Source organism: Lactuca virosa, chromosome 6 (assembly GCF_052849685.1).
Source record: "Lactuca virosa cultivar CGN04683 chromosome 6, Lactuca_virosa_CGN04683_v6, whole genome shotgun sequence".
In the NCBI taxonomy this organism is placed as follows: domain Eukaryota; kingdom Viridiplantae; phylum Streptophyta; class Magnoliopsida; order Asterales; family Asteraceae; genus Lactuca; species Lactuca virosa.
The window spans coordinates 48,903,760-48,927,900 of record NC_136431.1 but is presented as its reverse complement, the minus strand read 5'-3'; the positions used below and the strand labels follow the sequence as shown (position 1 = coordinate 48,927,900).

The window sequence follows — 24,141 nt, the reverse complement described above, 5'->3', positions numbered from 1 at the left end:
TATAAACGAGAGTTAAAGATCTCATTAATACAATTCCGTCTATATAAAGACAGTCGAAAACGGAATTCATATAGAAGCGTTATGATTTTTATACAAAGTTTAGTAGTCTAAGACTTATAAAAATATAAATTAAAAATAAAGTGAGAATTAGACGACAGGGTCTAAATAAAAGTTGTATTACATGTCGATAGCTACACATGGATATAAAGAAACATAAAAAACAGAGCTCATATGACAAATATACGATTTTTAGAAAATCTCGTACGCATGGCGCGCACTCTTATACAAGGGGTGACGCCGAACCACTCAGCAAATGCAACGTGTCACATTTTTGGAGGAGGGAGTGCCAACCATGTCAGGGCATGATGCTCCCTTAGTCTAGACTCTAGACGCAACGCGCCTTGCCCAAAAATGGGATCTGTAAATAGCAGCCTCTCTTTTCTCCTATTTCTCACACCAAATCCAAAATCCTCTAGATTTCCTTTATAAATCTCGAATTTGTCTAGTTATTTTGAAGTTTTTACGAAGCTTTCCGCATCTGAGAGCCCGACAAGTAGAAGCTGAAAGATCTAGTATGCTCAAGAATCATATTAAAGTGATATTGGTAATTAACATATGATACTAATGGGTCACACTAACAACAACTTGATACAATTGATTATTTATTAGATATAGAGAATGTTCCCCCGCGTAGCGGGGGTTGGAAGTCTTCAATATTTATAAGAAAGTGAATAAAATACAGATTTTGTTTTGCTTCTCGTGGTCATCGAGCCTGATCAACTCGACTCTTTTCCCTCCACCCAACCTATCCCTTCGTTTCATTATTCTTCTATACCATCTGTTTTTTCGGACTGCATAATGACATTCATTCGTTGTAATCACACAGTTAGGAAAAACAAAGAACATGAATATTTCAGAAATTTAAAATTGTAAAATACAGAATATGAAACAAACATTAGGAAAGAGATTGGCTAATATGGAAAGTTCAGTTGAAAGGAATAAAATATTTAAGATACTACCATCATTTTTCCTGCTACCCATAGTTTTCCCCAAAAATTTCCTACCTAACATCCATCATCTTTAAATCCAATAACCCGTTCATCATCTAACGGTTTAAACCACGTTCATCCTGTTGGTTTCCCTCTCCATTGTACAATACCAGGGATTGAAAAAAACATGTTCTTGTTTGTCTTCCACCTACAAATCCACAAAAAGTAAATTATTTCACATTACATCACATAAGACAAATAGAAAGAGAAATCAAATAGAATGGTTTCATCTTGTCTAGCAACTACAATAGCCATATGAGGTATTTTATGCTCAAACTGCGATATGTTGCAATGGACAACATTAGGAAAAAGTAAAATTTATCAATTGAAGAATCCATATCTATTTAAATGACATTACTATAATAGGATAGATTTTTCATGTGTATCAAGAAAACATTAAACTTACCCAAATTTTTATGCTACACCACTTGTCTACGAGTCTTTATAAACAATTTCATGAAATGTTACCTTTAAAACTGAGGCTTGCAATGTATAATTTAGGATATTCCTTAGCATCAAACAATTCTTAGACCTATTAGGCTGTAACAATATAAACATATAAATATTCATGGGATACTTTGTCATACCCTAAGTAAAAGTAGATTTCTTGGAGTACAGTGTGAAAATCCTTACTCTTAACCATTGACTCAGATTCAATTCATTACAACTTGAGGCATGCTATTAAATGAATAGGAGCTTGAGGCAGCACAAATGGTAAAATATTTCCAAGCATATGAGTAACCTTTACTAAGATCAAACATATGTTAGCATTTAGTATCAACCAACAACTAAAATAGTTTTTATATCTAGACTTGGGGAAGTGATTAGTATACTTGGTAATAACAACTCAAACAACCAAATCCACTTCAAAAACATGAGAAGAACCAAATGTAGATCCCATAAATGAAAGTATAACTAAAATTAGATAAACATCAAACCCAGATTGTTCAAATCAAACCATATCTTACATTTATTGCCAATGTCGACCACTACCAACACCAATTGATAACACCAAAATAACCTCAAAACCTTGGCTCCAATTCACTAAAAAATATGGAATTAGGTTTAGTCTATAGTAGAAAAAAAGTAGCATCGTCAAACCCCTTCAAATTTTTGAAACCTGTAAAAGAAAAAAAAAACAAATCCATAAATTTATAACAAATAGATTTAAATCAAAAAGAACAGATGGTCGATTATGCCATTCAGTGACACCAGATGGAGGTAGGATCCTGATAGGTGCCTCCATATCTCCTAAGAAGTAAAAGGCATAAAAAATATTCAATCTTCAATCCAAAAATTCAAAATATAAGAAATATTATTTTTACAATTTGGCATCCTGACCTACAACATAACAAATTCGTTACCCTATGAAACTAAAAAAATTAAAAGGATCATGTCTAATTCTTAAACCAAAAGGATAAAAAGATTTTTTTAGTTGGCCAATGACACTATAAGCATTAGTTGGATCAAACAGAACCGTGATTTCTTTCCCTCTTACCTTTCCCGGTCACCCCACACAGCTGATGATCAAAACCTGCAAAAATGTAAGGGTATAGAAGTCGGTTGGTCCTAATTAGTCGCTCAAACTGCCTGAAAATTGGAATCAGTAAACAACTTTTCTAAAGATAAATTTGAAATATAATAAGCTTATATGTCTCTACATATAGTTCTTATCTCAAAACCGAAAATGAAAGAAACTTTTTTGACATGTAAATCCAAATACTACTAAAACTGGGAATGGTAACAGATAGTACCTTAAACGCCACTATCTTTTGGCTTTACAAAATGATTAAATTTTATCTGAGGCGACCATCTTGAACTTTCCCGATTATGATTGCTTCAGTAGTTTTCCTTCACAAAGGCAGATAAACAGAAGAACAGATGAACGTTATAGCCCAAAGTTTGGGGATCCTCTACTTGTATATACTGTAGATATGAACCCAGTTCAGATTGGATGTGAAAATGGAAATAGATACCTATGAAGGAGTAAAGGTATTGGAGATTATAGGCGGTATAATACTTCCAGAAGCCGAAGTCGGCATCAACAGCTAAAAGGTGATGCCGAGATTAGAAAGAGACGACTGTTCACGACTAAGGGACTACCTCACCGTTTCCAGTTAGGCTGTTTCTGTTCAATCTTTAAATTGATACATGTTCATCTTCCATCGTTCACCGTTTTATGCTCCAATCAATCGTAGGCCACGAAACCCTTGGCTTTCAAAAATACACTTTCTTCTAAATACCATCACTACTCATTCCGAGTCGTAATAAAATAGAGAAGAAGGCGAGAGCGAATGGAACATCGGAAGCCCACCAAGTGTTTCAGTCGACATAAAATCCGGAAAGAATCTAGTGAGTGAAGAGGAAAAAGGGATCAGACAGAAGAGGAAAATTCATGAGTTTTGGTTAAAGCTTTTGCCGATGTCGGCAGAAGTCGATGGAGTAAAACGAAACGGGGAATTGAGGGCTAAGCGAAGCCATTGATGTTTGAAGTTTCAATTGAAGAGGAAGACACAAAAACCCAAACAAAAGAAGAAGTCGATGAGAGATAGATGGATTCTGATCGGGAGAGAACGTAATGGTGGTGGTAGCTATCGACGATCGAGCCAAGGTGATGTAAGGAGAGGAATAAATAAAACAAAAAAGAAGGCGGTAGGAATTCGATAGCAATCCAATCCTGTTGTCTTAGACAGTCTGTTATGAGGACACCAATTTAATTCTTACTAGTTGGTGGAAATGAGTAGGGATGTTCATTTGGATGGATCGACCCTTGAAATGAGGTCGGCCTCATATTCAACACCAAGGATGCATATATAATTTTTACCATGGACTAAAATTGACAAAACCTACAACACCAAGGATGCATATATATTTTTTACCATGGACTAAAATTGACAAAACCTACAAACATAAAAAGTACATGGGCTAAAATAAAAAATGAGCATTTTTTACTATTCATAAGGGGGTTTCATAATTTATATATATAATTGATTTTAATAAATATTCATAAACTCTTATAATAAATTGGGAAAATATTTAAATAATGGAAATAATTATTTACAATAACAAGTAATATATTATTTTATATGGTGTGAATTAATAAGTCATGCACAACCTTTTGGACTAGTTGAGTCATTTTGTCTGTTACCTAAAGACAAAGTTTAAATTTTATAAACTTTGTTTATAAAATTTTAACTCTTCTTTTCTTCCTTTTTACTCTATGGCCGAAACAAGAGTTAGGGATAAGATGTAAGGCTTTTGACTTTGTTTATTCAAAAGAAATGAGTATGGGTGAAAGCATGGGGTACAAGCTTGTCTAAAGTTCTTAATGGTTAAGGACCTTTAGATTAAGTAGATGCTTTAAATGGCTAGTTGCTTGCACTTTTGGGCACTCTTCTTTGAAGGAATGGCCTTGAGTAGTTCTACACTCTCCCTTTTTTCTCTTGCTTTGAATACTTGAAGATTTGTTGCTTGTATATGCTCTCTTTGAACTATAATTGAGTTTGGTTCAAAGCTGAAGAGTTTTCTTACAAAAACTAAGCATCTTTACATCAAGTTGAGTTATTATTGGTGTCTCAAAGGTTCCATATTCTCCATCAACTTCAAAAGCCTCCCAAGGGACCCAAAGAACTACAAAGGTTGTTATTTCTTCATCTTTTTCTTTGGTTGTGGAAGATGATCATTGGTAGGTTGTAACTAGCTTCTTATGTTTGAAAATTTGAAGTCTTCCGTTTGCCATTTTATAAGTTTTTGAAACTATTTTTGAACTAAAACCCAACAATTAGTATCAGAGCCACCTTGCAAGTTTGGTTAGATTTTATGATTTTTGTAAATCTTAGTTTTTGGAAAATATGGATAACTTGTTTTTGTAAGAAAATGAGTTCATACATATTTTCTATGACAACTTTATAATTGTTTTTTTTATGACAAGTTTTCATTCATCTTTTGTCATTTAAAGTTGTCTTAGAAAAACAAAGGTTGTTTTATGTGTGTGTTGATATGTATGATGTGCATAAACTAGCCAATGACCAATGTGCTATTATGTTGTTTTGTTTGTTGTTTTTGTTATAAAAATGATTGTAATAATTTATTTATCATATGGTATGTAATAAATTAAACAGATTAGTTTTTTTGGTTTATTTTTGTAAGTAATAGATTACATTTTTGAAATAATTTATTTGTATAAAAATGTAACAAAAAATGAAATTGGATTCATTTTTTTAAGACAAAAGTGCATTTTTTGAGTTTAAGTAGCATGCTGGGAAGTTAGTGACAGTTTATGAAAAGTGTCACTAAATCTGTTTCTTAAGGGATGTTGGACTTTTAGCGACAGTTGCTGAAATATTGTTTTCAAGAAACTTTTTCAATCTTTTGCAAGCAATGGGTGTTTTCTCAAGTGGGAGCTTCTACAACAACATTACAAGAAGATTTTTGGCCCCTTTAAATGTCCCTTTAGGAATGGGCTTGACATTCTTTGTGTTGGCTCACAAAAATGTCATTAGTTGGTTACGTTTATGCACATATTTTTTTATGCATGTTTGTTTTGTTTATTTTATGCAATTATTATGTGTGGTTGATAAATTAGTTTTTCACATACTAAAATAATTTTGGAAAAAATAAACATCATATGGAGTTTGTTTTTCAAAATTTATATTGTAAACATAAGATGTAATAAGTTATTTTTTTAAAAAAAAAACCGGTTTTATAAAAACGTTAATAACGGTAAAATTTTAAATTCTCAATTATAAGTTTTAAAATGGTGATTTTTGTACCTTATACAAACTCCAAATATATAAGTAATAAAAGGAAGTTTTATTAAAGATATAAAATGTTCAAATGCACTCAAACTCAAACTTAATACTAGTTATTAAATTTAAAATTGAATTGCATTAAATTATATAAAAAATAGCATTTTATATAGAACCTTTAAAAGTATTTTTATTTTGAAATTTGGTACCTTGGCTTATTATATGCATGTAATAATCATGATGTCATATTTTTTAAAAACTAGAATTATAAAACATATAAAAACCCCTTACAAAACTCAAATTTATGCAATCCATTTTGAAAAACACTCAGCACATCTCTTGTATGCATTAGTGGGATAAATGATACCTAACCGCCTAGTGCTATCTTTTGATGGTCACCATTTCTATAACCAAGTTATAGGCCGATTACACAAGTTTTTTGAACTGAATGATTTGATCGGAAATATTTTATGATAAAGGATACCTAAGCAATAGAGTTTCGAGGAATAGATGAGATCAAACATGTCTAATTAAATTTGTTATTAGCGATCCCATAAAGCTAGGAATTATATAGTAAAATATAATTGATAATCAATATCTACCGGGTTGGATTCAAATGGATGGATAAATGATACCTAACCATTTATTTGTTTTGCAACTTGGATCCTAGACTTTGATAATTAATGTTTTTGGAAACTAAAAAGGGTATTAATTATTAGTAAAGAGTTTAAATATTGAAAATACTAAATAAATTTTGTTAAATCTTTTAGATGAGAACCAAATCTAATTTCACAACCATGCATCAGTATGATCATGTAAATCAACGTGAACATTTAATATTCGAAGGGTACAATATTATCCAATGGATGCGTGGTTTGAAAGAAAAAATCCAAAGGGATAATAAGTTGTACGTTCTTAAAGGGCCCATTCATGAACAACCTGATATTAAGAACATACATAATCATAATGTTTGGTAGAAGCATTGCAATGATTCTGATGATGTTTCTAAAGAGATATTGTATTCAGTTATTCCAGAACTTTGGGAGGAACTGGAAGGCTTAGAAGCATTTTATATGTTTCGTCAGGTTGAGCAAATATTTCGAAGATACAATGATTTTTGGTATGAACCAGTTCATACAGAGGAAGAATGCAAGGTTGAAAAGAGTCACCCGGTGTGCTCTAAAAGGCCATTAGTTCATGGAAATGGCTCCGTTAAGCCCAATAGACGCAAGAAGGCGCACATAGATGGACCATGTTTCTACTGTTGACAAACTGGACACTAGAAGATGAATTGCTCCTCATATATGGAAAGAAAGCCTGGAAGAGACTAGTACTTCAGGTATCTACTAGTCAAAACTCATAATTTTCATATAACACTCAAGTACTTGGCACTTAAATGTTAATCTAATATTTGTAAATAGCTTGCAGATATTACAGAAGAGTAACCAGCTAAGCACAATCAAGTTGGAACTGCACTCTTAGAGTTTAGTGTATTAATTATGGTAGGAACATAATGTACTTGTATTGTGAAACAAGATTTGTTTTGTAACAATATATGTTTTAATTTAGCTTGTCTAAATATATGTCTCAGTTAATTTATGAATGATTGACTATTTACTTAAATCTTTTTTTCATAATGACCATCTTCATATTCGAAAATGATTAAAATCTTTTTTTATGAGACTAGATCTCTTAATAAGAACTGTAAAGTATTATAACTAACAAGTTCTATCTACAAAATACTTATGAATTAAAATTGTTTTAAATCAAACTCGTCTTTTACAATGTTATCTTTATAAATAACATTCACATTTTCTAACTTCAAGAAAGGGACAATTGAAGGCAAATAATGTAGTTCATTTGATATATGTAAATCTTTTATATATAAAAGATTCCTAATGATATTTTCACTAAGTAGTAAAGAAAATGAATTATTAAGGGACTATGCACTATGATGTATGACTTCCTTTCTAATGAATGTCTAAGATTTGGCATAAGATACCAAATCAACTTTATTAACAACTATAGTAGTTATAATTATATTTTACATGGTAAAGCAGTATTATGAAACCTTTGTTTAAGTTTTCAAATATATAGTTGAGATATAAACCGGTAAGAACTATCTAAAGCCTTAATGATAATAACGGATAAATTAAATCTTACTTGATATGATTTACTTTCTAATCAATAGAAATGTCCTCCTTTTATTTTCTTGGGATAAACCTATAACACTATCAATTGTACCTTGAGTACAAATACCAACTAATAAGAAATGTCATCATTTTATTTCCTTGGGATAAACCTATAACTCTATCAATTGTACCTTGGGAATGGTTTTAAAATGAAAATTTTGTCATGATTTTTGGGATGTTACATCAAGACTTGTAGTTTTCGAACAGTCACAAAACCCCCCCTTTTAGTTTAGTTGTAGTTAGTTAGTTTTATTACACTTGTTCTATTAAATTGCATTGGTGATTGAATACAACCATTTCCCCGAGGATCGATACCCCTTTTTACCATTATATTATGTTTTATTTTCAAACAAAGGGTGTAATTTTCTTGGTGGACTGAACATCCCACCAAATTTTGGCGCCGTTACCGGGGGAATTGGTTATTGTTATTTGATTGTTTATGCCAAGTTCTACAAGAACCGGTGAACTACTCTACAATCCGGAGATTGAATAAGAAGAAAAAAGGTTGAAAGCGTTAGATAGACAAGCAAAAAAACAACAACTCGTTCAAGTTTCTTCCTCTTCTCCACTAATCAACATAGAACACCAAGTTCATACTTCAAGTGGTACCGACACCGAATCGAGTTCTGCAATTGTTGGTATCTTCTTTTAAGACGTTCCGTTTGAAAACTACATAGCCATGAATCACACTCCACCTCACAATCCTAACCTAAACCCACACCATCAAGATGCCAATACCCCACCCCAACAACCAAGACAACCACAACAACATCAAGAACCTCTCGTAGATATTCCACATTGGAATCAACCCCCTCCTCACCCAAATCAACCCAATTATCAAAAACCACAACCATAAAACCAAAACAACCAACCTCAAAACAATGCTCTTCAAGTTCAACACCAACAAGCACATCAACCACAACAACCCATTTACCAACAACCTCAAATGTACCAATACTCAATGTACCCACAAGAACAACCTCTCTACAACCAATATCCTAACTACCAACCTTATCCACCACAAATGTTCAACAACCAACAATACCCATGCCCACCTTACCAACAACCTCCCAATTACATGCAATGATATTGACATATTTAATCACATAATTAATGCATTATCTTAATATTTTATGTTGCATTTGTTTAAAATATTGAACAAAATGTACTTAATTAGTTTAAAATTTCATTTGCAACAACAAAGACATGATCGGAAGGAAAAGGAAGCAGAATTGGCAATTGGAAGTTTGGATCTTGGATTTTGAAGAAAAAGAAGAAATTGAAGAAGAACACGGTGTGTTATCACTAAACACGACATGTTGAGATGGAAAATCCCGATGGAAAAGTGCCTTGTCGGACATGCATTTTTAATGAAGAACACAACGTGTTGGGTCCTAGAACACGCCGTGTTGCACCGTTTTTCAGAATCTATTTAAGGATCGTTTCTTTTCATAAACCTAACTGATGCTGGAGGTTTTAGCGACTTTTGGAGGTCAGAGACATACCTAGGAGCTGTGGATTATAGAATTGGACTATAAGCTTTTGTTTGAAGAGATCTAAGGCAAAATCACATTCACTTTACTTAATTCCCTTGTTTACATCATGTTTGTATTATTGAATTTCGTTTTTATGATTGTTTCTGCTAAAGTCATGGGCTAAACACCCTAATTTCTTTTAGAGTAGAGGATCTTATGACTATGAGTTGATTTTGTGGTTATGGAATATGTTAATTAATTATTTATCATGCTAAGTTTGTTAAAAGAACCTTATGTGTTAATGATAATTATTTTTTGTTAATTACTAAGTAAATTGAGATTGTATGAACATCTTCTTGATTGCTTGCCTCTTATGATTTTGTTACCATCAAGATTGTAAGCCTAGTGTTGTGAAAATAACCTAGGGTTAATAAGAAAATAAGTAAGTTAATGTGTGAGCTATATATGATGACCAACCATATATGAGCTAATTGAACCAACCAATTTAATTAACCACCATTACAAGTATTGCACGATTCGAACTTAATACTAGGAAACTTGTTAATTTAATCAACTGATCACTGCTTGAATTAATTTGTTTGCTAAAGGATTAGTAATAGTGAACATGAACCTAATCATATTAGAAATCGGTAATTGATAATACATTAATCCATTGCACTTGCCACGAAATCAACCATAGGAGTAAGTGAATCGAATCTAAATGGAAGTCTCTTTAATAATCTTGATTCTATCATCTTTTGTCCTTCAATTAGTTGTTAATTGTTTCTTTGTTAAGTGCTTAATTGATTGTATAAGTTTCTAGTCTTGCAAAACTAGAGAAACCCCCCCTTTAATAATTGTTTTAATTAGTTAACATTAGTAATAGTTTTAATTGTTTTACCGTTCCCTGTGTTCGATACCATACTTACTTGCACTAAACTACTATTCGATTAGGTACACTGCCTATCGTGTGTTGGTTTTTGTTTAAGTTAGTTAGGATTAAAACTAGTATATCTCGCACGTATCAAGTTTTTGGTGCCGTTGTCGGGGAACGGTTCTAAATAGTTGATTTTATTTGCTAATTGTTATCGATCCTTTGTGTGAGATTTATCTCATATAAAGTTACAAGTTTTTCTGTTTTAATTTTCTAATCTGTTTATTCTGTTTATGCATAAAACATGGCGTGGTCATTTTTGAACACCTCGTGTTTCTCGTGTTTCCATTTTTCGTTTTTGTTCGTTTTACGCGTGATTTTCTGTTTTGTTTCAGTTAGTTTATGACCCGGAGCTCCAATTCTACAGTAGTTCCACCATTGGAAGAACCAGAATCAATTTTCTGCAAAAAGAAGGACAAAGAAATTTGGGAATCAAGCGGCTTTGAGAGCTTCGAGAAAACTCAAGAAGAGAAAGCAGCGGATTACGAGCCCGAAACACCCAAGTCTGAAGAAAAGAGTGAATCCGAGTCAGAAGTAGAGATGACAGATATTGCAGACATATCCATGAAGGAATACAAGAAGAGGATGTGTGAGGATACTAGACGAGGTCCTGTGCAACCCACCATTCCAACAACAGCAAACTTTCAGCTGAAGGGTCACATACTCGCCTAACTGAAGGACATCCCATTCTACGGGAAGGATCACGAAGATGCCTATAAGCATATTGACGAAGTCAATGACATAACCGACTACTTCAACATTCCAAATGTGTCACACGGGATCGTGCTACTTAGGATGCTACATGTTACGTTCAAGGGTGCCACAAAGGATTGGTTGAAGGCACTCCCTCCAGGATCAATAACCACATTGCCAAAGATGCGTGAAGAGTTCATTCAACAGTTCTGCCCCCCCCCCCTCGAAGGTCTCAAAGTTAAAGAAAGTAATTGCCAATTTGGAACATCAAGGAGGCGAATCACTTTATGAAGCATGGGAGAGATACAAAGGGTTGATGAGAAATTGTCCCCCGAATGACCTCAATATGCAACAGGAAGTCTCCATTTTCTATGATGGAGTAATTATGAGAACCAGGTAGCTCTTTGACTCACAAGGACCACTCATGAAGAAATCACCAACTGTGATAAATGAGTTGATTGAAGAATTCTCTAAACACTCAAGAGAATATCATAACCCTCGAAATGACACGACACGAGGGACGGTGAATGCAACTTTAGATGATATGGGGTGGTAATGGACAAATTGGAAAGCATGAACCGTCGAATGACAAAGATGAACCAATTCATCCATGCCATTTGTGTGGGGTGTGATAGCTGTAGTGGCCCACATCTCACAAAAGATTGTGACCTTGACGAGAATGGAAACCGGAAGGCACAAGTGTGTTATATAAGTAGGGATAGGTATGATGAATATTGGAGGAAAACGAAAAGGAGTGGCTACCATATGATGAATACAAGAAGGCCAAGGAGGAGAAGTACAAACAAATGGCGAGAGGGTACTATCAAAAAGAAGAACCGGTGCCCGAAAAGAAGACGGATCTTGAAGCAATACTCACTCGCTTTGCAGCCACGTCAGAAAAAAGGCATGATGAAACCGATGCATTGATGTAAGATCAACAAGCAATGATGAGAGATCAACAAGCCCTTATGAGGAATCAGCAAGCTTCAATCCTCAACATCGAGAAATAACTCGGGCAACTTGCTAAGCAATTCAATGAACGGTCACCAGGCGAACTTACTAGCAACACCGAGCAAAATCCGAGAGGGGCACACATCAATGTTGTGACAACTAGGAGTGGAAAAATTATCACACCTCTAGCCCTAATCCCAAGTGAAGATCCAAAAGTAGTGCAAGAAGTAGACAAAGAAAACCAAGAATCGCATGCTGAAGACTCAACACGACGTGTTTAGGAGAAGGACACGACGTGTTTGTCGACTGAAGAAAATAAAACCCCCCGGTAAATCCATATCAGCCTTCATTGCCATTCCCGAGCTGAACTAGACAAGATAACATAATGAAGACAATAAGAAGTTTCTAAAGCACATCAAGTCCCTCTAAATCAACATCCCATTCATTGAGGCTGTGGCTCAAATTCCAAAGTATGCTAAGTTCTTAAAGGGCCTCTCACCAATAGAAAGAAGATGGAGGAGGCATCTAACGTGGTTTTGAACGAGAATTGCTTAGCTGTGATGTTGAACAAACTACCAAAGAAGATGGGGGACCCGGTAAGTTTAACTTTTCCATGTCAATTCGGGAACTTAGCTACAAGTTATGCATTGGCTGATTCAAATCTTTTTTTAATTTTTAAAATTTTATAGCAATTTTCCTTTTTGCGACCCCCTAACCCACACTTATTTCATACAATGCCCTCATTGTATGCATAAAACTGTAAAAATAATAAAAAAGGGAGAAAAAGGAACAAACTCCCCTGGGATAGTAGTGGCGAGATCGAATTATGAAAGCATGTGGAAAACTTGAACATCTTGAATATGTACTGGAACTTGGACTTCATTGATATGTGTGAATGTGTTAGAAAGATGTGAATCAGAAACTTGCATCTTTAAAAAAAAGTGGTGCATAAAATCTTCAAAGCAAAGCATCTCAATGCGGGAAAGCATACACCACATTGTAAGAAAGAGTAGAGTGAAATGCCATATTTAACCACGCACGACGTGATTAGTGAAAATCACGACGTGAGTAAGATATAAACTGATCTTGAAAATGTGATGGCATCGAGCTCACGATGTGAGAAGTAAAGGCTCACGTCGTGAAAACTGGGTCTTGACAGAATATAGATTTGCAACAATTTTGCTTTTCAAAAAAGTGCAATTGATCTCTTAATGGATTAAGACTCTTCTAAGACCCTTATTTTTCTGGAACCCCTCTTTTTTCTCTAATCTCTCTTCGCACATGAAACTCACCCCACACTTATAAAAAATTATGGGCTTCGATTCTTTTTCTCTAAATCACACGACTTCTCTCGTTCGCTTTATGTTGTCTCTTTTTTTCTTTTCTTTCTTTCGATACTCTAATAATTCTGCGACCAAAACAAACATTTGTTGGAAAGTAGAAAACTACCATCACACAATTAATTTTTAAAACATACCAAAAATAAAAACGCACAAAATAAAACACACCAAAATAAAAAATAAAATAAAATGACTAAACATAAAAAGGATAAAAGAAAATGCAAACCGAGCTTGGGTTGCCTCCCGAGAAGCACTTTTTTTTATGGAGTCATGAGCCGGACTCCGTGCCACCCTACGTAGTATTGGTTGGAGGTACGATCTTCATTTGAACCTTCTGTTCCTTCCATATTTTCTTATAAGTTTGCACCCTTCTTAAATAGGCTTTCTTAGAATTTTCCTTCTTCATTTTATTATCGCCTTCCGCGTGTTTTCGTTTCAACCCTTTATTCTTCGTAACAAGTTTTGGTTCTCCTTTTATTTTTGTTGTTCCTGAGCTTCAATATCCACCTTATCCAAAGTCTGCTTGCTCAAGTCTTGTGTAATTTCTTCTTCTTCATCCTCACTTGAGAAAATAGTTTCTTCACTTTGTTCACTCACCGGAGACTTTGGAGTTTTAAAGGCAAAAACCTCAAAGACCATTGGAATTGAAGCTCTTGGCTTTGTACGCTTTACTTGTTCTCTTGATTGAATTTCTTCTTCTATCAATTTTTCTAACTCCCGAAGCTCGTTTTCCTCCTTCTATCAATTTTTACTAAACATAAAAAGGATAAAATAAAATGCAAACCGAGCTCGGGTTGCCTCCCGAGAAGCACTTTTTTTTATGGAGTCATGAGCCGGAATCCGTGCTACCCTACGTAGTATTGGTTGGAGGTACGATCTTCATTTGAACCTTCTGTTCCTTCCATCTTTTCTTATAAGTTTGCACCCTTCTTAAATAGGCTTTCTTAGAATTTTCCTTCTTCATTTTATTATCGCCTTCCGCGTGTTTTCGTTTCAACCCTTTATTCTTCGTAACAAGTTTTGGTTCTCCTTTTATTTTTGTTGTTCCTGAGCTTCAATATCCACCTTATCCAAAGTCTGCTTGCTCAAGTCTTGTGTAATTTCTTCTTCTTCATCCTCATTTGAGAAAATAGTTTCTTCACTTTGTTCACTCACCGGAGACTTTGGAGTTTTAAAGGCGAAAACCTCAAAGACCATTGGAATTGAAACTCTTGGCTTTGTACGCTTTACTTGTTCTCTTGATTGAATTTCTTCTTCTATCAATTTTTCTAACTCCCGAAGCTCGTTTTCCTTGTCCTCATCAATTTTTCTTCTTCTATCCTCACTTGATAAAATAGTTTGATTGAATTTTTCTAACTCCCGAAGCTCGTTTTCCTTCTTCTATCAATTTTTCTAACTCCAAAAGTCATCTCCTCATTTCCAACTCGTAAGGTAAGCCTTGACTCGCGAATATCCACCAATGCTCGCTCGGTATTAAGTAATGGGCGTCCAAGGATTATTGGGACATCTTCATCCTCCTTCAAGTTTAGCACCACAAACTCGATTAGAAAAATAAATTTTCCAATTTTTACCAATATGTCCTCAATTATGCCTTGAGGATGAGTTATCGAATGATTAGCCATATGACTTGTCATCCTTGTAGCCTTCAATTTTGGAAGGTTGAGCTTTTGGTAGAATGAATACGACATCAAATTAATACTCTCTCCAGAATCGGATAAAGCATATGTATTCGTGTTATTTCCAAATTCACATGGAAGTGTAAGGCGTCTGGGATCTCCCATTTTCCTTGGTATTCCCTCCATAATAACCATGGAACTTTGCTCACTAAGAACTACCTTGGAGGTCTTCTCTAGTTGTTGGCGAGTGTCGAGTAAATCTTAAATTTTTTTTGCATATTCGGGAACTTTGGCTAAGGATTAAATAAATGGAGTATTGATCGCAATACCCTTAACTTGTTGCATAAACTTTTTATGTTCTAGTTCCAACGGATGCACTCTGGCTCGAGAAGGAAATGGTAAAGGAGGTTGATAAGCTTGAGCACCAGAAATATTTTTCTGCCCAGACTGAGCCAACGTCGTGAAGATTGGTTCCCCACGTCGTGAGGTCAGTGTTTCAGCAAGATTTTTTTCTTCGATTTTCTTCCGCTTTGGCTGTGATTCAGGCTGCTTTGTTTCTTCTTCTAATTCCTCCAAGAACTCAGATATAGTGTCTTCTTTAGTAGTTATGGCCATGACATGCGGTTGTGGTTTATTATCGGGATTTTTAGGAGGTAACCATTCGTTAACTAATGTAGTTAATTTCCCGAGTTGAGCCTCAATATTTTTAATGGATGCTTGATGATTTCTCATGGTGGAATCAGCTGCATCATGATGTTTTTCAGAAGCTTCCATGAATCTATGAAGCATTGACTCTAAGTCCACATTTTTCTCAGGTTGTGGTTGTTCCTTTTGGCAAAAGCCCTGGCCGGTGTTCCTAAATTTTTCTTCTTTTTTGTTTCTTGTATTCCTCATACGACAACCATTCCTTCTTTGGCTTTCTCCAATCTTCATCATAGCGGTCTCCACTAGAGTAGCAAACTTGAGCATTCCTATTCCCGTTTTCGTCCAAATGGCAATCTTTTGTCAGATGCGGCCTATTGCAATTCTCACAACCCACATGTATTTATTATAAAGGATAATTTCCCACAATTCTTGTTTTGAATTGATATGGAATAAATATATACATCACATATAATACACAGTGCTATAATGGACCAGAATAATGGGCTAAACTAACAAATATATATACACGACTGTAACATCCCAAGACCAGGTATACCTTATAAGCCCTTGTTCTTTTGGTAAATTGTCAAGTTTAGCCCTTATTGAGAAAAGGAGGTAAATGAGTACGCGGGGCATACGCGAGTGTACACTCAGCGTACTCATATGCGTGTTTTTGACGCGGAAGCCACCTAGTACGCTGGGCGTACTAGGCCCATAGTGAAAACCCTAATTTGGGTGTGTCCCTATATAAAGGATATGATGGCCTCATTCCTGGCCACCATTCTCAGACAAACAACCCTCTCAAACCCTAATCCTTGTTCTTGAGCTTGTGTGTGTCCATTTGAGAGCATTTGAGTGATTTTGTGTTTCTTTGGAGTGAAGAAGGAGCCTTGAAGAAGAAGGAGTGGGATTTCAGGCTTTAGATCTGAGCATATATGCGTTGGGAGCTTCATTTGGAGGTATAAAGCTCAAAGCTTTCTTACTCTTTTGTTTTGTGCATCATGTTAGACCATTTTACGGTTTTGGTCCCAAAGTTAGATGCTTTATGAGATATTAAGCTCCAGAGACTATGATCAGCTCCTTTGAGTGTCTTTAGTGATATAATGTCATAAAAATCAAGACTTGGACATGTGAATCAACCCATGCATGAGATATGAGCATTTTGAGATAAGGGAATGAGAGTTTTGGGTGTTTGTGACTTTATCAGCCATGCAAAGGCTTAAAGTCACAGACTTTATGGAGTAAGAGCCCTTAGGGAGTCCAGATCTATGATATGAGCTAAGGTCTTAACGGATTAGGACCAAATGAGTAGGAAGAGCAAAACTGGGACGTACGATGAGCGTAATCCTAGTACACGCATCGTAGGGTCGGGAATCCCCGATGCATGCATGGCGTTGGAGTAGGCCCATCGTAGGAGTCTGGTACGTGCGACGTACTTGCTGCCGTTGACTTTTAGTTGACTTTTAGGGTTTGGTCAAATTGTGGACTATTAAGGCCATGGAGGGGTAAAATAGTCTTTTACCTTTCTGTGAGCTTGTAGAAGGGTTAGTCTAGCTTCTTTGAGAGCTGCTATTAATTAGGGATAATAATCGTATGTGTTAGGCGGAGGCTAGACCGGTGATTCGAGTTCGAGGTTATTCGATTTCTTACGAGGTGAGTTTCCTCACTATACTTACCATGAGTGGTATCTATGTGTGACCAGAGGGTATTATGTGCTTATTTAAGTTATGTGATATTATGCATTTTGTCTGTGTGATATATATGCTATATTGTGTGTTTTACTGAGACAGGACTAGAGGGTCCAACTCGAGTTGTGGGACTGGAGGGTTTCCACTGAGACAGGACCGGAGGGTCCAACTCGAGTTGTGAGACCGGAGGGTTTCCACTGAGACAGGACCAGAGGGTCCAAACCGAGCTGTGAGACCGGAGGGTCCTCATTGAGACACATGACCGGAGGGTCCACACCGAGACGCATGAGACTGGAGGGTCCATGCCGAGTTATACCCATGAGAGGCTTATTATTTGTGTATGTGGTATTTTGGGTAACTCACTAAGCTTTGTGCTTACCATGTGGTGTGATATGTGTTTCAGGTACTTCTCAGGATCGCGGGAAGGCCCCAGCATGATTGTACACACCTGTTCGAGACTATGTTGAGGATTGTGGGATTTGACTGTCGTTTGTGGATTTATGTTGACATTGAGACACTTGTGGTTTTTATGAAATATAATATATGAGTTTTATGTGTTTTAAAAATGAAAAATTTGGTTTGAAAATTTAGATTGTTACAAGTTGGTATCAGAGCCTTGGTTTGAGGGATTCGGATGCACATTCGGGTATGTTTGGACTCAAACTGAGAATTTGAGAAATTTTTTCAAAAGAAATGATTTTTCTAAACCGAGTAAGATATTTTAAGAAAAACGAGAAGGAGCAGTGTGTACAATCAGCCGTAGCCCGAACGGTGGTTTCCCAAAATACCCTTCACTGTTTACTTTCCGAGATATTTATGAGATACTTATGAGATATTAGAAATGCATGCTAGAGAGTAGGCTAGGTATTTTATATTCTTGGGCTAGAGTTGCCTGATTTGTGATGCCTTAGCCTAGGAGATGCTTTTGATCAGTGTTATCTGTTATTTTCTCTGAGTATGTGCTGAGTTCTGAGTCGAGAGATAATCTAGGAAGAGATACCTAGATGAGCCTATGAGTAACCTACTGAGAGAGTAGCCTGATATTTGTGAGACATAGAGTACTTGTGAATTAGAATCCTAGGAGGAGGACTTGGGATGACTATAGGTTGGTGTGGAAGGTAGTATTGGACCTGTACTACTGAAAGCAGCAGATCTGTATGCCACCCAAGTAAGAATCCTTAGGGTTCTAAGGAGCCTGTAGGGGCGGGAATTGAGTGTGAGTATGCCTGAGCGAGTTTTTGATGATTTTTGTATTGTGTTTCAGTGACATCATGGTGGGTACACGCCACAATCCCGAGAGCAGTGGGACTAGTGATGAGGAGGTATGCAGGATCGTCCATGACGAGGTGGCCACAGCCATTCGAGAGGCAATACCGGAGATGTTTGGGTGTAATAAGACAACCCTGATTGAGACGTTTGACGAGCGATACGCTGCTGTTACTGAGGCTGCTGCTGCTGCAACCACTGCGACTGTTGTTGTTGCTAGGACACAGGGAGGTGACTCGTTGTTGTTTTGGGAGTTCAGCAACACGAAGCCACTAGAGTTCGATGGGACACAGGATCCGATTGTTGCCATGAGATGGATCACTGATATTGAGGGATGCTTTTATACTTGTTCATTCCCAGAGCATCTGAGAGTCCGGTTCGCCCTGAAGCAGCTTCGCTTGGGAGCGAAGGACTGGTGGAAGTTTGTGACGACTGATTTTACCCATGTAGATCATGTTGTGGTGACTTGGGTGAGGTTCACTAAGTTGTTTCGAGATGAGTATGCTCCCCAGGCGGAGAGGGAGTGTTTGGCACAGTAGTTTCGGTCTCTCATACAGAAGACAGACTCAGTGACTGAGATTACGAGGATGTTCCATGAGAGGGCGTTGTTCTGCCCTGAGCACGTGTCCACTTAGCAGGCACATGTGAGTCGGTATTTAAGCATTTTGAGGAGAGACATTCGGGAGTTCGTGGCAAACTCGCCTTATTGGACATTGGCTGAGTTGCAGACTAATTCCCGGAGGAGGGAGATTGAGCTGGAGATTTAGTCCAGGGAGGAGGGAGAGCAGTAGGGGAGAGATAGGAGGCTGACACAGTCACAGTCGGCGGCTAAGCGGGCTAAGCCCACTGATTCGAGGACTGGAGGCCAGAGGGGACGCTCTTGTAGCAAGTGCGGCAAGACCCGTGAGGGATCTTGCCGGGCAAGGATTTGCTACAAATGCGGCAAGGAGGGGCACATGGCTAGGGATTACACCAAGGGATTTTCTGTTTGCTTTCACTGCAACCAGACAGGCCATCGAAAGGCCGAGTGTCCCCAGCTTACACATGGATCAACCAGACTACCACTCCTGCCGCTTTACGTGTTACTGATCGCCGGACAGGGAAGGCCGAGCCTCCGAGGGCTCATGGGAGAGCATTTCAGCTGACAGCAGAGGAGGTCCGCACCGCGCCTGATGTTGTTGCTGGTACGTATCTCCTTATCTATGTTGTTTTGGGATTTGTTTAAACTTACATTGTGCTATGTATAGGTACTTTTCTTGTGAATTTTGTACCTGCTTTAGTATTGTTTGACTCGGGTGCTAGTCGATCTTTCGTGTCCTTAGCTTTTAGTCGCCACATCAGTATCCGACGTGAGGCGTTGAGTCGACCTCTGAGAGTTTCTATATCCGACGAGCATGCGGTTTTTGCTACTGATGTATTCTGAGGGTGTGTACTAGAGATTTTCGGTGTTGAGTTCTCGATAGACCTGGTACCGATCGCGATGGGTGATGTATGTGTCATAGTGGTCATGGACTGGTTGAGTCGGTTTGGAGCTATGATCGACTGTGAGCGTCAGATGGTGACTATATGAGAACCTAGTGGGGGAGTGCTTATAGTGTATGGCAAGGGTACTAGATCTGGATCAGCTTTTTGCTCTGCTGCCAGAGCGAGACAGAGTCTACAGCAGGGTTGTATGGGTTTTCTGGCGTACGTGATGGATACGCGGGTATGGCAAGGGTACTAGATCTGGATCAGCTTTTTGCTCTGCTTCCGAGGATCGACGATTTTTTCGATCAGTTGCAGGGGGAATCTTGGTTTTCCAAGATAGATTTGATATCTGGGTATCATCAGATGAGGGTGTGCGAGGAGGATATCCAGAAGACGGCCTTTAGGACTCGTTATGGGCACTACGAGTTTGTGGTGATGCCTTTCGGGCTCACCAACGTACCGGCAGCGTTCATGGACCTCATGAACCGGGTGTGCAGGCCTATGTTGGATCGATCGGTGATCGTGCTCATCGACGATATCCTGGTATATTCGAGATCCAGAGAGCAGCATGATGAGCATCTTAGAGAGATTCTTGGGGTTTTGAGGTCGGAGAGGCTTTGTGCCAAATTCTCCAAGTGTGATTTCTGGTTATGAGAGGTCCAGTTCCTGGGACACCTCGTTAATCAGAATGGGATATTGGTCGACCCGGACAAGATTGAGGCGGTTATGAGATGGGAGGTGCCGAGATCCCCGACCGAGATCAGGAGTTTTCTGTGTTTAGCTGGATACTATCGGAGATTTATCAGAGATTTCTCCAAGATTGCCGTTCCTCTTACCAGGATGACCCATAAGGGTGTTACTTTTACTTGGGGTCCCGAGTAGCAGGCCTCATTTGAAACCCTTCGCCAGAGATTTTACGAAGCCCCGGTGTTAGCCCTTCTCGAGGGAGTGGAGGACTTTGTGGTTTATTGTGATGCTTCTATATCTGGGATGGGCGCGGTGTTGATGCAGAGGGGGCACATGATAGCATATGCATCGAGGCAGCTGAAGCCTCATGAGATTAGGTATCCCACCCACGACGTGGAGTTGGGGGCGGTGGTGTTCGCCTTCAAGATTTGGCGCCACTATCTTTATGGTGTCCGGTATACCATATACACGAACCATAAGAGCATGAAGTACTTGATGGATCAGCCCAACCTGAATATGAGACAGAGGATATGGTTGGATGTAGTGAAGGACTACGACTACAAGATCTTATATCACCCACGCAAGGCTAATGTGGTAGCCGATGCCTTGAGTCACAGAGCCGAGAGCGCTCCGATCCAGGATGTGTGTATGAGGATGACGGTGACGACTCCAGTCTTAGATACCATCCGAGAGGCTTAGGTGGAGGCTGTGAGACTGGAGAACCACAAGAGAGAGCGTGTGATCGGATAGGTTTCCGAGTTTGAGACAGACAGTCGTGGGCTTATGAATTTCCACGGGCGGATTTGGGTGCCCTATACAGGTGAAGCTCATTGTGTACTAATGGAGGAGGCACATAGATCGAGATTCTCGATCCATATGAGGGCCACTAAGATGTATTTGGACCTGAAGAGAGATTACTGGTGGCTCTATATGAAGAGGGACGTGGCTTGGGTAGTTGAGAGGTGCTTGACCTGTCGCCGGGTTAAGGCAGAGCACCAGCGTCCACATGGCCCGTTACAGCCTCTAGAGATTCCCCAGTGGAAGTGGGAACAAATTGTTGGGTTTTGAGCATTCTAACACTCCTATGGTGTACATGCAACCCTATAAACCTTGGATTTATGTTTTCTCTATTATACATGCAAATATTAACTATTCCAAGGTTTCATCCTAACTAGCATATTATGAAGCACCTATACTACAAAGTTCTAGTTAGATGACATACCTTTTGATGTAGCTTGATGGCTTCAAGCTTTAAGAGCTTAGCCCAAATAGTGTGGAAGCCTCAAATGGAATCACAAATCACCAAAACACCTTGGAAGAACTTGAGAGAATATGTATGCACACTAAAATCGGCCCACTCTTATTTTCACACACTTGTGCCAATTTTGTGAGCCAAGGACCCCTTTATATATTATGGAGGATTAGGGTTACATCCATGTAAACCCTAATACCCATGACCTTTCATTTACATAGGATCCATGGGTTAAAAGCTCCATGGACCATCCATGAAAGCTTAGCCCAACCTAAATGAACTTGGCCCATTCCATATATATAAGAGTCCATATTTAATTAGTTCTTTTTGATCACTTAATTAATTCTAAATTAATTCTTGATCAATACTAATTAAATAATATGATTCCATATTAATATATTAGAACTTATAATATATTAATATAAATCATAAATATACTATTCTCAAAAGACTATCCATATAAATTGTGTCGGTGAAGTGCAACCCAAATGGACCATGCCGGGTCGGGTCAAGTACATACAAAATATAGTTATGGACTTAGACATTAATCCAACAGTCTCCCACTTGGATAAGTCTAAAACTATTATTGAGTATGACTTCAAAACCTAACTGGCAATCGTAGCTCTTAAAGCCGCTGTCGAACTCTGACCTTGTCAATGACTTGTCCATTAGATAAGGGATCATATATTCCTCCATTCTAGATATCATATGGACTGAGACATGGATTATCAATCATTCTCTCTGTCCATTTGTTGTTTCCCGATTTCCGATTTATGATGACTGACTGATTGAACAAATCAAATCAGTCCTGGCTTGGCCAAGCACTCACATGTGTCATCGCTAAATCATCGAGGGGCCCACAGATATCGCTTTTATCCCGAAGGTAAAAGGAATGGATAAACTTCGACTCATATGTCTTGTTATACTACTTGTTGAATCATACACAAAGGCACGTTTTATAACATCGAGTTACCAATGCGTTTTCGTGCAATTAATGTATAACCAACTCATATCTGTAGGTTTTAAGAATATAAGATATTATCATCTCATGATCACTCGTGATAAAATCCATGAAGTGATTGAAATGAGTGTGGGTTGAATCCAATACTCAAAACTTATGAGCACTCATGAGTGTTGTAGCACCGCTTTGTCCAACATCTTAGACCTCTACAAGCCAACCCATGACAGTCTTGATTCATATCTACTTCCAACATATGACCGACTGTGGATAGTTTGAATAACTTAATCATTCAGGAAGAGCGACTTAGTTATTCTGGAAGTCAAAACATGCAAAGTGAAACACAAGAATAAATGAATCAAATATGGTATCAAACCCTATGAATATAAATAAACACTTTTATTTATCACCATACTGATTACTCATTATTCATTGTTTCGGTTTTATCAACTTTATACTTGAATTAAAAACACTAGTTGTCCCATGCTCCAAGCATGTACACTATGTTTTTCTTAAACAATAGCTTTGCCATACACCAAGTATGCACTCTATGTTTGTCTATGATCCTTACTTTGTGAAATAAACCAATTGAACACAATTTCAATGATTCTAGTTTCACACTCCCAAATCCTTATCGAAAAATGTGAGAATTTCAAATTCTTATCATTTATCGAAATCTGTTTAGATTTTAAACTTATATGCACTGACCCTCTTGTAATGAATATGTACAAAGTCACAAAGACTTGTCAACAGTCATTATAAGGTATTCCAATGGAGATCAACTCCATGGAAACTAAGTCTCATATTCAAAGTACATTGCTTTGGACATGCTTCTTGCATTAAGTTTTCTAATCTTACACAGATAACTTCCACCTATGGAGACAACTCCATATTCTCATTTTGACTATCACTTCTGAATAAGAGACGCCTCTTTTCAGAATATGTCAATATGGTCCTTCCAAAATTAGCACTATACTTCCAACTGTCCCTGAGAAACCAATCTTTGGTAAACCTTAGATTGTCCTCGACAATTGCTTAATCATTTTAGTCATATCCAATTCTAGACCTTTTCTCTTCTTAATGCCTCTGGGCATTTGGAAAAATTTAGAAATGACAAATATTATAGCACATGCAATCGATCCTGTACCCAAAGCAAATGGTACACGATTCATGATGTCTC

The 24,141-nt window shown here is 37.5% G+C and overlaps 1 protein-coding gene, 1 long non-coding RNA gene and 1 other non-coding gene across 8 annotated transcripts; all 3 read right to left on the bottom strand.

The window, feature by feature from the left end:
• Positions 1-588: 588 nt before the first annotated feature.
• Positions 589-3,823, bottom strand: LOC145119669 (uncharacterized). 6 transcript variants are annotated; one of them, XR_013713946.1, is made up of 5 exons: positions 3,026-3,823; positions 2,804-2,900; positions 2,018-2,639; positions 1,020-1,197; positions 589-851 (listed from the first exon to the last, which is right to left on the bottom strand). It is a non-coding gene; the product is annotated as an uncharacterized LOC145119669 (long non-coding RNA). The 6 variants fall into 6 exon arrangements; XR_013713949.1 differs by having other exon boundaries at positions 1,065-1,197; XR_013713948.1 differs by lacking the exon at positions 589-851 and adding an exon at positions 1,518-1,589 and having other exon boundaries at positions 887-1,197; positions 1,683-2,639.
• Positions 3,824-11,326: 7,503 nt separating this feature from the next.
• On the bottom strand, positions 11,327-11,433 carry LOC145123174 (small nucleolar RNA R71). Its single transcript, XR_013715046.1, has one exon. It is a non-coding gene; the product is annotated as a small nucleolar RNA R71 (small nucleolar RNA).
• A 3,301-nt stretch (positions 11,434-14,734) lies between these two features.
• On the bottom strand, positions 14,735-15,163 carry LOC145121511 (uncharacterized). The gene has a single exon (XM_079057248.1). The coding sequence runs from the start codon at positions 15,161-15,163 to the stop codon at positions 14,735-14,737; it is 429 nt and encodes a 142-aa protein (XP_078913374.1).
• Positions 15,164-24,141: the final 8,978 nt, after the last annotated feature.

Bases quoted from the DNA above. Each gene is read 5' to 3' on its own strand.
- LOC145121511 (XM_079057248.1), bottom strand. From the start codon at position 15,163: ATGGGAGATCCCAGACGCCTTACACTTCCATGTGAATTTGGAAATAAC.